Here is a 15,697-nt window from a genome sequence, read left to right on the forward strand (position 1 = left end):
AGAGGTGGTTGTCGGAGCTCGAAATTGGTCGCACGAAGGTGGTCATCGGAGTTTGTCGTCGAAGTTGTCATCAAAGGTGATTGTCGAAGCTCGAAATTGGTCCTCAGAGTTGTCATTGGGGGTAGTTGTCGGAGGCCAGAGTTGGTTCCCGAAATGTGACTGTGATAGTCGCTGACAGTGACTGATAGGTGGAGCCATTGAAAAACATTGGAAGAAGGGAGAGTTGGAGTAAGTTGAACTGAGTTGGTAAAATATACTAACTCAACCTCACCAACAAAGTCGATGGACCAAACATTGAGTTGATATATTTTATCAACTTAACTCAACTCAACTCATATTATTGAGTCAAACACCCCTAACAAACTTCACTATGAAAACTAACTAAATATTTATTTAATCATAACATTAAAGTTTGAACCAAATCATCAATGTCCAACACTTTAGTCAACTCTATCTTTACTTCTCTTCACACCATCATCAAAAGATAAATAAACTTCTATTCAAAATCTTAGCCTAAAGAAAAGAAAAAAAAATAATTGCAATTTTATAATCTTATTAACTTTGTCCTTTCCCATCACTTTCAAGTTAAACATTACCGTATCCTATATACTCCATGGCCAATCTCATCAATTGTACAAAAATCACCATCAAATAGATATATTTATGTACATACTAAATATATAGAGGATAAATAAAAGAATGCCAGAAGAACAAACGGTTAAACAACGGGGGGCAGAGGGCAGCATGGAAATAGCTGTATTTGTAATGTAAAACATTGTAAGCCCACCCTCAAACTGAATCCAATTTGAAAGGTATCTATGAATATATATTCAATCGAACCATTCTCATTTCTCAATCACAATCCATATGTATTTTCTGTTGGCGCTCGTTTTTCTCTTCCAAAACCCATCTCAATTTCGCTGTATTCTTCGCCTTTTCTCTTTCCCCCATTACCCATTTCCATTTATTTGCTCTTTTTTCTGTTGAATTTCAAGTGGGGTTGTTTGTTTTCCCCCATTTTCCGAAGTTCTTCCCCTAATTTTGAAGCTTTAAGTACTGGGGTTCTTTCTTTTTTCTTAATCTTGGTGGGTTTTTGTTCTTTTTTGTGTTGCTGTTCTTGTTCTGTTGTTCTTGTTCCTGATGCTGCTTTTTGTTACTAGTGTGTAATTGCAGTTTTTGCTGTAGTGAGGAACGGGTGGCTTCATTTAATTTCTTTGGAAACTGAAATAACTTCTTTTTTTTTGTTCAGTAGGTCAATTTGTGTTTCTTGTTTGTGGATCTAAGCCTTTTTTTTTTCGTTGGTTCAGTCAAAAGAAAGAAGAACGAGAGAGAAAAAAATCTGAATAGTTTTTTTCAACTCTTGAATGGGTGTTTAATTTTGGGTGTTTGTCGGTGTTTTAGAGATTGGATTGAATTAGAGAGAAAATGGAGGTGTCGATTTCTCCTAAAACAACACAAGAAGTGGTGGATGAGATTATGAAACTCCACAGATCTTTGCCTCTCAGACCTGGAATTGAAGAAGTTGAAGGGGCTAAGGTTCTAATTAGCAATGTAGATAAAGAAGTCCAAATGAAACTCGAAGCCATTGAAAGACAAACGAAGAATCAAGAAGTCCCAGAAGAGCTTTTCCAGATCTTGCTCGAGATGCAGAGAAATTTCATCGCCTTCAAAAGCAAAGAAGATAAGTGGGAAGCATTGAAATTGCTGGAGATTGAAGATGTCCATTACCTGTTCGACGAATTGCTTCAAAGAGCTTCAAAGTGTGTTTCTACTTCTTCTTCAACCTCTGTACAAACTCCCAATGCCGTCTCTTCTTCTTCCTATTCAGCTTCTACCACTAGTTTGAATAGAAGCTCAGCCGTTCCTTCAGTGTCTGGGAGTGTCAGTACTTCAACCACAGCCCCTTCAAGTTTATTGTACAATTCTGAGAAAGGACCTACAAAATCCACCACTCAATTATTCTCTAGAGATGACAGTTATATCCCAAAAGGCAAGTCAGCGTCTTATATGGATGGATTTGGAGCTAGGCCAGGCGTTTCTTCTTCACCCCTTATAAAAGATCCATCCTTAAAACTTGCAACTTCCTCAGGTGGGTAGTCTCATTTTCTGGTTTGATTGAATGAAGCTCCATTTTTCCATTCTTCCAAAATTTTATTTTAACAAGAAGTCTTTTGTATGCATAGGTGAAAATGGTGAAAAGTATAATTTGATGGCACTCGTTAGTGTTATTGAGAAAGCAAAGAAAGGAAGTAGAGTTCTTGATCTAAGAAACAAGCTGATGAACCAAGTAGAATGGCTGCCCGAGTCTATAGGGAAGTTGACTAGTTTGGTTTCTTTAGATTTATCTGAGAATCGTCTTGCAACTCTGCCAGAAGCCATTGGAGCTCTTTCCCAATTGGAGAAATTGGATTTGCATGCCAACAAGATCAGTGAACTTCCAAGCTCTTTCACAGATCTCACCAGTTTGGTCTATTTGGACCTCAGGGGAAACCAATTAGTATCTCTGCCTGTTTCTTTTGGGAAGCTGATTCATCTTGAGGAGATTGATCTCAGTTCAAATATGCTCACTTCACTTCCTGAATCCATTGGTAATCTTGTGAAGTTGAGAAAATTGAATTTGGAGACTAATAATATTGAGGAGATCCCTCATACGATTGGTCGTTGTTCGTCTCTTCGCGAGCTGACTGCTGATTATAACCGGCTTAAAGCGCTGCCTGAAGCTGTGGGAAAGATTGAGACTCTAGAGATTTTGTCTGTGCGTTACAATAACATCAAACAATTGCCAACAACCATGGCTTCTCTTACCAATCTGAGGGAGCTTGATGTAAGTTTCAATGAGCTTGAATCTGTGCCAGAGAGCTTGTGTTTTGCCACCAACCTTGTCAAGATGAACATCGGAAACAACTTTGCTGATCTGCAATATTTGCCAAAGTCGATCGGGAACCTAGAAATGCTTGAAGAACTGAATATTAGCAATAACCAGATACGGTTTCTTCCTGATTCCTTCAGAATGCTGACTCGCCTTCGAGTCCTCCGAGCAGAAGAGAATCCTTTTGAAGTACCCCCAAGACAGATATTTGAAAACGGCGCACAGGTAACGAACTCTACACGCCGTTCTCTTCTAACAAACTGTTTACATGATCCCCCCAAATTGTCCAACTAATTCATTGCTTTTACTGTCACCAATATCTCAGGCTGTTGTTCAATACATGATTGATCTACATGAGAATAAAAATGTCAGATCAGAACCAGTTAGGCAGAGAAAGAGGAGGTGGTGGCATATGTTTAACTCATGCAGTTCAAGTTCAAACCAAAGGCAGGATGATCCAATAAACAATCTGAGGGCTTAATCATTTTCACCATTGTGGACAAGAAGAAGCCATAGGTTCCATACAAGTAAGTTGAAACTTGAAAAGGCATTGTTATGTATGATTCTGATGTTTCTTTATTCTGAATTAGAACAAAAAGAAGAAATTTTGAGGAAATCCCATGAATTTGAATTGAAAATAAACTTAAAAGGAAATGTCAAGGAAGCTTAAAGAGATCTGTTAATGGTGTTTACAGGATTATGAGGAATCACATGCCAAGCCGGTCTTCATGTAATGAGTCAACTGTGCATCAAATTGGGGATTGGTTGTCAAAATGTAACTTATTCTGCATCACACCATAGAGGATTCCTTCCCTTTCTTTCTCTCTGTAATTTTAGCATTCTTTGTGAATTTTGTATTTTTAGGAATTTTATTGTGATGAATATATAATTCAGGTTGTAAATGGTTGGGGAAAGGAAGATACTGATATATACTTTCCACTTGGGTTTTAGTGAGCAAAGTTTACAACTTCAAATAGAGCAGAATGAATGAACATTAATTTGATTTACACAAAATAGCAATAAAAAGGATGGAATATGGCCTTCCCCAACAATTCAAGTTTTTTTTTCCTCTAAAAAAAAATTATTTATTTATTTATGATTATTATTTATTCTCCATTTAAAATATATCATTTTTTTTAAGGTTATGTCAACTTGTGTTTTAATTTTAATGGGTTGAGTTTGGTATCAAATTTAGAAATGAGTTCCAATTAGCAAAGAATATTTACAAAGATTTGGAATCAAATATTCAGAGGTGGAATCCATCAATGATATAAGTAAATGTGACTATGAAAGTTGATTAACCATAATAAAATTAAGATATGACATAGAGTACTTATTTATATATATATATATATGACATGAGTACTATAGGAATTAAATAAATGAGCAGGAAGTTTTAGATCTTGTTTGATAAGTATTTAGGTCCTATTTCATAATCATTTCAGTCACGTTTAATAATCATTTAGTTTTTTGTTTTTACTTTTATTTTTTTAAATTAAGCTTGTTTTATCAACATTTTTTTTATAAAGATTTGTATCTTTTTTAAGTACCATGGTCAAATTCTCAACCAAATTCTAAAAACAAAAACTTTTTGAAAGATCAAGAAATTTAGAGGTGAAAGTAGTGTCCATAAGTTTAATTAAAAAAATTTGTTACTAAAAAGACCTTCGCTTTTTGTTCTTAAAAATTAAGCATGTTTTCTCTCTACTTCTTCCAATAGTTCGCATCTTTACTAAATATAATGTTTGAATTCTTACCCAAATTCCAAAAATAAAATTAAGTTTTTAAAACTTACTTTTTTTTAGTTTTCAAATTTTGGTTTGGCTTTTTAAGCCATTAATAAAAAAAATTAATAACAAATGAAGAAATTTGGAAGTAGAAGTGGCGTCTATTGGCTTAATTTTTAAAAATAAAATAAAACCAAATGGTTGTCAAACATGACAAAAAAAACATAGTTTTGAAAAAAAAAATGCTTTAAAATTTTTTGCTAAAAATTTTAAATATTTAGTTATGAAAGATGAAATCATGATAAAAAAAAAATTAAATTACAAGAAAATAAACATAATTATAAAAAATCACAACGATTATGAAATTGTTTTGTAAAATGATTTGTCCTCGCTCCACTTCACCTCTCCCATTCCTTACACAAATTTACTTTCTTTTTGTTTTTTTCTTGGTAATAAACTCATTCTTATCGCTTGTTATTTAATAATTATTTTATTTCCAATAGATGAGATACAATTTAACTTCTACATTATAACATTTGTATCGATAATTAGAGATGTATACTCATTCTATATAATCGAGATTTGTGAGGATCTGTCCCAAAAAAGGTACAAAATCTCTGATTGAATAGAGAAGGGAGCGGAGAGATATTTCTCTCCGTTGACTAAATGGGAATAGAAACGAAGACTACATTCGCTAACTTTGTTCCTATCCCCGTCTTTGCATATATATATTTTTTCTTATATAATATACATACATATTGTTTTCTTATATATGTATTATTTTCTCGTAACTATATATATATATTTGAACTTACATATTGGGAATTTAAACTCACGGTAGTTTATTAAAAATTTATAGTGAACTTATTTTTATTAAATTTTTTAATTAGTTATTTTAAAATACTTATTTCTAATTTTCATCCGAATGTTTTGTTTATATATTTCCACATATATATATATTTCAATATTTCAAATTTTATAACATTTAAGACTTAAATGTTGTAATATTTAAGTAAAAAGTTTAGATTTATAATATCTAAAATGACTCATTTAATATATAAAATTTTATAAAATGAATAGATTTTAAAAATGTGAATGAAAAAATTTTTCCCACATGGAACTCGATCCTCGCAAATTTTCCTAGGAATCCCCATCTAATCTTCGCAAAGAAGTTTGTAAGGATGGGCATTGAATAAGGGAGTGGGGACGGAGACGGGAAAGCCTTCCTCATCCTATGGACATCTCCATTGATAATATACTTTGGTTTAAATATTATTTTACTCTTATATTTGAAATTTTATTCATTTTATTCCTTATATTTTTAAACATTTAAATTTAGTCCTTAAAATTTCAATAAAGCTTAAAAATAGTTTATATTATTAATTTATTGTTGACTTTTCCAAAAACATATTAGTCTGATTAACATTTCCTCTATAAATTTTAAAATTACATCTGCACGATATCTTTTCAATCATGATAATAATTATTATTATTTAACAAATTTTAATTAAGAAAAACGACTTCAAATGACTAAATTTAAGATATATTAAAAAATATACGGACTAAATTTATAGAAACTAAAATAAAATGACATTCTCAATCAAATTATTTAGTTCAAGGTAAGGATCAAGTTTCTATCCTTGGAAAATATTGTATAGATTCGCACATAGTACAATTGATTAAAAATATTTGAAACTTTTTTATATATTTTACAATGGAATATTTTTAAAATATGGTTAAAATAAAATCAGAAAATTCATCACAGTTTTCACATTTTGGAATTTCATGTTTACAATTATCCAAAAAGAAAAAATAAATTATATGTTACTCAGAGAGATTTTATTATCTATTAGGTACTAATTAGCTTATTAATTAGTTTAATTGTTTTAAGTACTTTTGTTAAATGCAATTTAATTTCTGTATTTATATGTATATATATATATATTTGAAGAGATTTTTCCCATTAATATGAAACGAATTTGTGTCTTCCGTACACTTGTTGTTGTTGTAAGGGATTTGATCTCCTTCAAATTCGAATCTGCAGCGAATTTGGAGCTCACAAAAATGGCGGAAAATCGCTCACAACACCACCTTCCTCGGCCATGGCCATGGAATGCCATCTGGTTTCTCCTTTACGATTTAGTCTCTACTCCCAACTCTGTCGTGTCGTCTCCGTTTTCATTTTAGGTACTTCTGTTTTTCATACTTTCTTTTTCTCTAACAATCTGTCACCATGCCCACTGTTTTAGTTCCTGGTGTTTCCATTAATTTTGATTCAATTGCTTTTGTTGGCTAGGAGGGTTATTTTAATTCACCGCATTGGTAAGGATGAGGGGAGCTGTGCTCATTGCAATCGCTGCAGCAATCGGGAATCTGTTGCAGGGTTGGGATAATGCAACCATTGCAGGTATGATTAATAGAATATAAGTAATCCGTGTAATCTCTTGAATTCTTTTATTAGGTTTAGGTGTGAGAGGAATTTTCTTTTTCTTTTTTTTTTTTTCTTTTTTTTTTCTTTTTTTTTTTTGTATCTGCTAATGCCATTTCAGGAGCTGTTATGTACATCAAGAAGGAATTCAAATTGGAAGGTGATCCTACAACTGAAGGGCTAATTGTGGCCATGTCACTCATTGGAGCTACAGTTATTACGACATTCTCAGGACCTTTATCCGATTCAGTGGGTCGGCGTCCTATGATGATAACATCCTCGATTCTTTATTTTACTAGTGGTCTTGTTATGTTGTGGGCACCTGATGTTCATACCCTGTTATTAGCTAGGCTATTGGATGGATTTGGAGTTGGACTTGCTGTTACTTTGGTTCCTGTTTATATTTCTGAGACTGCCCCAGCTGAGATTAGGGGGTTGTTAAATACCCTACCGCAGTTCACTGGTTCCATTGGAATGTTTGTGTCATATTGCATGGTTTTTGGAATGTCCTTAACCAAATCACCTAGCTGGAGAATGATGCTTGGTGTCCTCTTTATGCCATCTCTTATTTATCTTGCTTTGACTATTCTGTTTCTCCCTGAATCTCCACGTTGGCTTGTTAGCAAAGGCCGGATGAATGAGGCCAAGAAAGTTCTGCAGAGACTTCGTGGGAGGGAGGATGTTGCAGGGGAGCTGGCCCTGCTGGTTGAGGGTCTAGGTTCAAGTGGAGACACATCAGTAGAAGAGTACATAATTGGCCCAGCAACGGGAGAATCGAGTACCGAAAAGGGTCAGATCAGGTTGTATGGAACTGAGGGAGGCCAGTCTTATATTGCCAAACCTGTCGCTGGACAGAGTACAATTGGCATAGCATCCCGCCATGGTAGCATTATTAACCAGAGTGTGCCATTGATAGATCCTGTGGTAACTCTCTTTGGCAGTGTCCATGAGAAGGTTCCTGGTGAGGCAGGAAGTTTGCGCAGTATGCTTCTTCCAAATATTGGAAGCATGTTCAATAATATGACGGGTGATCAGCAAGGTACGAGGATCAAGTTTCACCCTTCTTGAAGTCTCTCTTTAATATTTATGATTGAATTAGATATTTTATATAACCTAGATACGAATGTCGATCTGTTTTCGAATTAGGAATCCCTAACTTTTCACCATATAAATTGACCTATAAAGTTCGTCCATGGATATATGTATAATATTAATAATAGGCAAGAAATGATGAGTTAGATAATCATCAATCATCATGATCTTTATGAGCGCACACACATAAAAATGTGATTTTTATTATATCTATGAGTGGTCTCAAAATTCTATTTTAAGTGCCTGGTTAAGGTGCATTGATATTTGACAGTAGCTCTTGTATTCTACAAGGGAAAGATGAGCACTGGGATATGGAAAGCCAGAAGGATTGTGATGGCGATGCATCTGATCCTGAAGCTGAATCTGAGGAGAATTTGAAGAGCCCATTGCTCTCACGGCAGACATCAACCACAATAGACAAGGATGTCGTCTCAAGGAGAGGCAGCAGCATCATGATGCGACCAAATGCTGCTGGTGAGGCCGTTAATGCTACAGGAATTGGTGGTGGCTGGCAACTGATGTGGAAAAGAACCGACCGAGTTGATGGAACTGGGAAAAAAGAAGAGGGTTATCAGAGAATATACTTGCATCAAGAAGGCACAGATGGGCATCAGCATGGATCTGCTCTTTCTGTTGCTGGAGGTGAAATGCAAGGAGAGGGAGAATATATTCAAGCAGCTGGTCTGGTCAGCCAATCTGCACTCCGGATCGGCAGTCATCCTATTGGACCAGAAGTCATGCGTCCAACTGATAAAGCCACTAAACGGCCATCATGGAAAGAGATCTTAGAGCCAGGAGTTAAACGAGCATTGTTCGTTGGGATAGGAATTCAGATTCTTCAGCAGGTGGTTTTTTAAATCCCCTACACAACCATTTCACTTTTAATGAAACCTTTTTGGATATTATTTTTGCATTCCCAATCATGGAAAATTTTCTTTTGTTAATGCAGTTTTCGGGTATAAATGGTGTACTTTATTATACACCTCAGATTCTAGAACAGGCAGGAGTTGCTGTGCTTTTGTCCAAACTGGGACTTGGTTCAACCTCTGCATCTCTGCTTATAAGTGCCCTCACTACATTACTGATGCTTCCTTCCATAGGCATTGCCATGAGGCTTATGGACGTAGCTGGTAGAAGGTAAACAAAAATATCAGTCCATTGTTCTTCAAAATGCTTTTGAGTTGCCTGCGTGACTCAAATATGACCATGGGGCTTTCTTCTTCTTGCAGGTCTCTTCTGCTATCTACCATTCCTGTACTGATAATATCACTGATCGTACTCGTCATTGGTAGCATGGTGGACATGGGTTCTGTTGCCAATGCATCGATCTCAACCATCAGCGTTGTAGCTTACTTCTGTTGCTTTGTCATGGGATTTGGTCCAATCCCCAACATCCTCTGCTCCGAGATCTTTCCGACTCGAGTTCGAGGTCTCTGCATTGCTATATGCTCCCTCACATTCTGGATCGGAGACATCATCGTCACCTATTCACTTCCAGTTATGCTCAATTCCATTGGACTCGGCGGAGTGTTCGGTGCCTATGCCATTATATGCATAATTTCCTGGATATTCGTCTTTCTCAAAGTTCCTGAGACCAAGGGCATGCCCCTGGAGGTGATCTCCGACTTCTTCGCAGTTGGCGCAAAACAGGCCGACAATGCAGAGTACTGACTTGGCATCAGATTTTTGTTGTATTAGAATCCATGTTTTGGTGGGAATTTATGACATTGAACATTCATCATATTGAACGTATGTTCAGTTTGCTTATTGAAATTTCCAGTAAAATTTTGAACAATGATCATCCAACAATTTATAAACAACCGCAAGAATATACAAATCACGAGCTACATTCTGTTTCCTAAGTGTGAAAAGACTGGAAAAAATATTCCAGCTCAAAAAGATACACAAGTCAAAGGTTAATCACAAGCAGAGAATTTTCATGGTCCTTTCGTAGGTCCAGGCTTGGCAAATGAGAAATCGTCTTCATTCCTTTTTTCTGTATGCTGGGATTCAATTATTTCAGCTTGATGTTCATTGGTGCCATCTATTCTTACCGTAAAATTTGGAACATCGACTTTAGGCGACAATGGATCACCTTCATAATCAGATACATCATTCTCGTCATACATGGATGATCTATTTGAGTGACCTGTGGTCTTGAAACGATGCAATGTGTATCCAGATGATGCATGCATTGGCGATGCATTTGGACTCCCCAACCTTCGAGTCGGGGACTTTCCATGTCGCTTCTTAACAGCCATGTGCCACTTCTTGAGGGCCTTCGATGTTTGTTCGTCAAAGATCGACTTCTTCATACGCGTACCCATCTGCAAAGCCACCAATCGAGTCAGCCATATCCCACAAAGCCAGCAAAATTATACTAATCAAACAGTTTTAATACCAAAGAACTCCATCACAAGTACAACAAACTCATTTGTCACACATGCATGAAATTAATATGGAAATTGTACCTGAGTTACAAGAGCATAGAGTGGAAGAGTTATATAACTGCAAAGACAGAGAACACCGACCCTACAAATCCACCATCAAAATACAAGCTCGATTAACTTAAACCGTTCGATGTTCTTCTTGCGCTATGATAAATTAAGTATGTGCAAGAAAAGAATATATCTACATGGAAAAACATGGAAAAACATCCAAAACAGACCTTTTCAACCCAAAAAAGACAAAGAGAAAAAGAAAAAGAAAAAAGAAAAAAAGTTCACTTCAAGTGATAAAGTGGCATATAAAGGAGTTAGGCTTACCCAAGACCAACTTTTATAATTGCAAGCTTGAAATCAGTATGGAAGCAGGATTTTAACCCAAAGGAATACTGCACATGACAAACATTTGACATTTCTCGAGTTACAGCTCAGCAAAAGAACTCGTTTTGAGCAACAAGAATGATCTAATATAACTCATGTAAATATTATATCTTGTTTGATAATGACTTTGTTTCAAATTTTTTATTTTCCAGAACTAAACTGGTTTTCTCACAATTTTTTTCCCTTCTTTAACACTTTGGATTCATAGCTAGACTTCAAAAACAATATGATGTTAGGGGAATGACTATTTTAAGATTTTATTATTTTTCTAAGATTTTTAGAATGTTTTAATATATAAATTTGGGGTGGGAATAAGGATATGTTTTTTTTCCCCAAGAAAATATTAGAATAGAATGTTCATAAATAAGCCCTTCAATATTTGAATAAGAAAAGGAAAAGAAATTACCCAAATCCAGAAGAAGTATGTTATTTGAAATGCATTCTGCAAAAACACAACAATTGATCAGTTAGTACCAAGAATGTAGGGCTAAGTTAAAATCTAGCTCTACTAAAAAAAATACTTCTGAAAATGGATCAAGTTACTTTCCAAAAATTATATTACTGTAATGTTAACATGCTTGATGAAATTAGACTAGACACATCTGAACATCAATACCACATACAAAAACAAGATTTTGAAAAGAAAAGGAGAGAGCAAGAACATTAATTAAATCCTAGGAATGAGCTAAGACCAACAAAACAAGAGATTTATCATCATCCCAATTCCCAGAAGATTCAAAAAGATGCCAAGAATCTTGTTCATTATTACCGAAAATAAAGCAAAGTGGATGAGGTAAAGAACCAGCTGAGGCTTGCCAAACCAAAAATATTTATCAGATGCCTGAACAAGAGGAATTCCTTGGACAACAGCATGTCTTTCTGTAATCTCAAGAGCCATTTTTGTCATAATTCCTTGAAGCTTTGTTCCAACAGCCAGGATTATCTGTCATTGATAGAAGTTAAAAACTTAATAATCAGTCAAGCCTAGACATAGACTGGTGTTCCTATCAGAAAAGATTCCTTACAATCACAGGGACTAAGGATGTCCAAAACAATGCTTCCCATCCTGTAATGAAGATAGTACATTAATAAACCACATTTGAATAACTTTCAGAATTATGGACTTTAAAAGAGCGTAAATCAGATAAATTAGCTCACCATAAACATTTATGAGCAAGAAGACGACAAACGATGCCCAAAGCAGAGGACTGCAAACAACATTAAATAAATAAATCAGGACGTCTACAGGTTCAGTCATTTGGAAGAAAAGATCCACCCATGATAACATTGTACTCTTTTGGATGGGGAGAAAATAGTTTATCCATTTTTTACCTCACTCCCACAATTATTTTGAAGTCATCTTCTAGAGACCTTTTAATATACTTTTGGAAGTCAAATTTACTTCCTGGAGCAAGATGAACCTACAGATTGAGCACTATCATAAAAGGAACAAAAAAGTCGTTTATGATCAGCAGGTAGATGGGAAATGGAAACTCACAGCGATGAATCCATTACGTAACGCCAAGTAGTCGGCCTTACCAACAGACCTGAAAAATTGTCGGAAGAAGCATCCCTGCAACAAATTGACATATTTTAGGTGTTTCAAACCTCTACAGGTAATGAAATATCCATATTTGTAATCAAGGCTAAAGAATCTCATATTCGTCCTTGTGATAGAGGAAGGATGTGTGGTTGTGCATTGCCTATTTTCCTATGCAATATCTTAAATGAAAGATTATGATTCCTTCCACTCCAACACTCCATATCCACAAATACATAAAAAAACGAGCATCACTTTGTTGACCATTAGTGATTAAATCGCCTATGCACATTACTGTTCTAATGTGATTTCTCAGTATTATTGTTTCCAGATCACGTCCAAGTGAATCCACATTAAAAATTTCGCAATAAAGGAAATAACAGTTGCATAGCTTGGGAGAAACTTTACTTACAATATAAAAGAAGACGGGAAGTTTTGTCCAAAAACTCGTGTGAGCTTTCACAAATGATGTTTCGTGAGTAAGCCTGAATCGTGCATTATCTGCGATACAAGATCATCTAGTTTAGTTCCAAAGAGGAAAAGCTGATCCGTCCATGAGAAAAATCATTAAACTTAAGTTGGGACAGGACATGCAAAAGTTAGGCTATTCAAAAAAATGCTTTTTCAAAGAAAATGATACTGACATACCATTTGAGAACTCATAATTGTGAGTTGAGGTCTCCTCCTCCCATGCCTTCCAACCTCGAATCTGTGCATAGAAATGAAAGCAATGTATAAAACATTGACATGAGTAGCTTTAACAACTAACAGAGGCAAAAAAAAAAAAACCCAAATCCATTACAAAAACTCTCTTCTCAATCTCATTTTCAAAGTTTTTCTTAAAGAGAAAGATTGAGTGCCAATTTTATAGCATAATAAACTTATAGTGAAAGAGATGACCAATTTTCTCTTTAATTACCCATTGTGGTTAACAGCCAAAACTTGGATTAATGAGAAACTATAGTTGAGGTGCCTTACAATTAATATTTGAACCAAGAACTTTTGAAACCATAAAACACTCCTTACAGCATAACATTGAGCATACAAATAATTTACATACCTTTAGCCTCCCAAGCATCATTGTGATAGCACTGTATACTACATGAAATACAGCTAAGAAGAAGATAAATAAGTGCAACTGATGCAATCCCGAGATAGATATAAGTGGCACATGATCCTGTTTGCAAAACAATAAACAATTGGTTTGAGAATTTTTCCAAAATATGCTTGAGAGTTTAGAGAATTAAGTTAAGATAGTCAAAGAATGTTGTATCCAAATAAAGGTCTTACTTCCTTGCAACTAACAGCGCCACCAGCAGCAGCAAGGAACCTGCGTTCTAACCATAGAAGTCGTCGATGATGTTCGCCTTCATCGGCTCCTCCCAAGTCCTTCTCCGATTTGTCCCCTTTGGCCGCTGCACATGGCAACATAGTATTTGCAACCTTTGTGGGAATGCAGATTTTAATGATATAGTTCTGTCCAAAGGTGAGGAGCAGTGAAATGAAACCCAGAATCATCAGCTCTGCAACCAAAAACAAATCAATCGTAATTCGAGTTTACTTATCTACCAAAATTTAAATGCACAATTGAAAAGACAGAAGAACAGAAATTGAATTGACTTTCAGAGATGTTGTAGAACGTACCAGCTTTAACTTTCTCCAGAGCTTCAAAGAGAGCTCTCTTGTGCTTTTCCGTTAGCCACTAAATGAACAAAACAGAGGAACACAGTGATATAAAAAATCCATAATTCAGATTAAACTGATGAGATGAACATTTTAAATGTCAAGCATCCCCATTACAGACAAAATGAGACGTAAAAATCAAACAGAAAAACTCATAGTACCCAGAAATCAACACATAAAAGAAGTCTAAAACTAGCAAATACAAGACAAACTCAACTGGGTAATGTCTAGTGAATAACAATAACACGATGAACCATACACAATTCGAACTAACCAAGAAGCTTTGAATTTCACAATCAAGATAATAAAGGAAAAAACAAACCCACCGTTCCAGCTTTATGAAGAAGTTTCTCCAAGGCGATCGAAATAACGATGATAATAGCACAAACACCAGCAACAGCCCACGTTGGAGTCTGATCAAGCTCCCTCGTGGTGCCATCACCGCCGGCCGGAGCCGCCCACGATTTCCCCAACAACAAACTCAAACACAAATAATAAACCAACAACATTTTTCAGCTTCAAAACACAAACCCAAATGCAAGAAAACACAAACGAATGAAGAAATAAAGAAGATAGGTCAAATGGGTCGGCCTCAAACAGCAATAAAATGAAGTTGCATCTCAAAGAATGGAGCCAAATATATATAAGAGTAGAAAAAGGGGCAAAACAAAGCAAAGAAAGAAAGCTGGTGAAAGAAGGCAAGAAGAAGTCGACCCTTTTGGTGGGGTAGTAGTCGTAGACAGGTTAGTGGGAGCACATTCGATTTAGCGATTAAACAAATCAAAAATTGACTAAATTAACAGAGACCCAACAAAACCCTTGTTTGAATGAAGCGAAACGCGTTCATTATGGAACTGTTAGAGCAAGGCGACAAGTTGTAGAAGAAGAAGACGATGGGTCCAGAGAGTCAACTTCTTTCGATTTTCCATAACTGCAAAACCTGGGGTTTTATAAGCTGTATTAAATTTCTTATGGAGATTTGAGAAATTTGGAGAAGTCAGTCAATGGTGAAGGAAGAGTAATTGGGATTGGGCGGCTGCGTGTGGTTAAATTATATCTGCAGAATCAGCCATTTCTGACCTTTTCTGGTGAAGAATTGTCGATTAGAAACCACTACACTTTTGCTTTTTTTTTTCTTTTTTTTTTTCACTTTTAGAAATTTAATTCCGTTTATAACAATGCAAAATGTTTTTCAATTTTGGATGAATGCTTTGATTACAGTAACAACACAGTCCACACGTTTCAGCTGTCAAATAAGGACAACGCCTAGATTACCGTGACAATTGGTGAAGTAGGGACAAGATCATCAGTAAAAATCCAAAACTTCAATTTTAAGTTCATCTTAAATTATGAGTTTTTTTAAATATATAAATCCTATTTTTTTCCTCAATTTTGAGTTTTATTTTTTTTATCTTTAAATTTTTTAAAATAAAAAGTATTTATTTTAGTTCTTAGGGTTAATATTATGTTAATTCTTTAAAGATGAAATTCAATCTAATATAGATTGGATACGATGAAGGTGAGGTAAAATAT

The 15,697-nt window shown here is 35.2% G+C and overlaps 3 protein-coding genes across 8 annotated transcripts; 2 read left to right on the forward strand and 1 right to left on the reverse strand.

Moving 5' to 3' along the window:
- The first annotated feature begins 667 nt into the window (after positions 1-667).
- On the forward strand, positions 668-3,921 carry LOC120073327 (plant intracellular Ras-group-related LRR protein 4-like). Of its 5 annotated transcripts, none has more exons than XM_039026104.2 (5): positions 668-812; positions 1,402-2,089; positions 2,184-3,094; positions 3,195-3,396; positions 3,565-3,921. In XM_039026104.2, the coding sequence occupies exons 2-4, from the start codon at positions 1,426-1,428 to the stop codon at positions 3,348-3,350; spliced, it is 1,731 nt and encodes a 576-aa protein (XP_038882032.1). In that variant the 5' UTR covers positions 668-812; positions 1,402-1,425; the 3' UTR covers positions 3,351-3,396; positions 3,565-3,921. The 5 variants fall into 5 exon arrangements, with proteins under 5 accessions (XP_038882032.1, XP_038882031.1, XP_038882033.1 ...); XM_039026103.2 differs by having other exon boundaries at positions 681-812; positions 1,308-2,089; XM_039026105.2 differs by having other exon boundaries at positions 780-1,085.
- Positions 3,922-6,546: 2,625 nt separating this feature from the next.
- Positions 6,547-9,911, forward strand: LOC120073326 (monosaccharide-sensing protein 2-like). Of its 2 annotated transcripts, none has more exons than XM_039026098.2 (6): positions 6,547-6,783; positions 6,893-7,003; positions 7,146-8,063; positions 8,408-8,961; positions 9,066-9,253; positions 9,346-9,911. In XM_039026098.2, the coding sequence occupies exons 2-6, from the start codon at positions 6,925-6,927 to the stop codon at positions 9,785-9,787; spliced, it is 2,181 nt and encodes a 726-aa protein (XP_038882026.1). In that variant the 5' UTR covers positions 6,547-6,783; positions 6,893-6,924; the 3' UTR covers positions 9,788-9,911. The 2 variants fall into 2 exon arrangements, with proteins under 2 accessions (XP_038882026.1, XP_038882027.1); XM_039026099.2 differs by having other exon boundaries at positions 6,562-6,783; positions 6,896-7,003.
- LOC120073328 (MLO-like protein 10) lies at positions 9,858-15,338 on the reverse strand. The gene is made up of 15 exons (XM_039026106.2): positions 14,491-15,338; positions 14,126-14,183; positions 13,772-14,004; positions 13,542-13,658; positions 13,130-13,190; positions 12,894-12,982; positions 12,440-12,514; positions 12,274-12,362; positions 12,100-12,149; positions 11,967-12,007; positions 11,711-11,884; positions 11,348-11,383; positions 10,882-10,949; positions 10,588-10,648; positions 9,858-10,443 (listed from the first exon to the last, which is right to left on the reverse strand). The coding sequence occupies exons 1-15, from the start codon at positions 14,671-14,673 to the stop codon at positions 10,054-10,056; spliced, it is 1,725 nt and encodes a 574-aa protein (XP_038882034.1). The 5' UTR covers positions 14,674-15,338; the 3' UTR covers positions 9,858-10,053.
- Positions 15,339-15,697: the final 359 nt, after the last annotated feature.

The sequence above is a fragment of the Benincasa hispida genome, chromosome 3, assembly GCF_027475165.1.
Source record: "Benincasa hispida cultivar pf3 chromosome 3, pf3_genome.v1.1, whole genome shotgun sequence".
In the NCBI taxonomy this organism is placed as follows: Eukaryota; Viridiplantae; Streptophyta; class Magnoliopsida; order Cucurbitales; family Cucurbitaceae; genus Benincasa; species Benincasa hispida.

What these genes read in the sequence shown, in the direction of transcription:
- LOC120073327 (XM_039026104.2), top strand. Translation starts at nt 1,426, where the DNA reads ATGGAGGTGTCGATTTCTCCTAAAACAACACAAGAAGTGGTGGATGAG. An exon ending in AAAACTTGCAACTTCCTCAG is followed by an intron (nt 2,090 to 2,183) that starts GTGGGTAGTCTC and finishes TTGTATGCATAG; the next exon opens with GTGAAAATGGTGAAAAGTAT. An exon ending in TATTTGAAAACGGCGCACAG is followed by an intron (nt 3,095 to 3,194) that starts GTAACGAACTCT and finishes CCAATATCTCAG; the next exon opens with GCTGTTGTTCAATACATGAT.
- LOC120073326 (XM_039026098.2), top strand. Translation starts at nt 6,925, where the DNA reads ATGAGGGGAGCTGTGCTCATTGCAATCGCTGCAGCAATCGGGAATCTG. An exon ending in GGATAATGCAACCATTGCAG is followed by an intron (nt 7,004 to 7,145) that starts GTATGATTAATA and finishes ATGCCATTTCAG; the next exon opens with GAGCTGTTATGTACATCAAG. An exon ending in GAATTCAGATTCTTCAGCAG is followed by an intron (nt 8,962 to 9,065) that starts GTGGTTTTTTAA and finishes TTGTTAATGCAG; the next exon opens with TTTTCGGGTATAAATGGTGT.
- LOC120073328 (XM_039026106.2), bottom strand. Translation starts at nt 14,673, where the DNA reads ATGTTGTTGGTTTATTATTTGTGTTTGAGTTTGTTGTTGGGGAAATCG. An exon ending in TTCTTCATAAAGCTGGAACG is followed by an intron (nt 14,184 to 14,490) that starts GTGGGTTTGTTT and finishes TTGTTCATTTAG; the next exon opens with TGGCTAACGGAAAAGCACAA. An exon ending in GCGCTGTTAGTTGCAAGGAA is followed by an intron (nt 13,659 to 13,771) that starts GTAAGACCTTTA and finishes TTTTGCAAACAG; the next exon opens with GATCATGTGCCACTTATATC.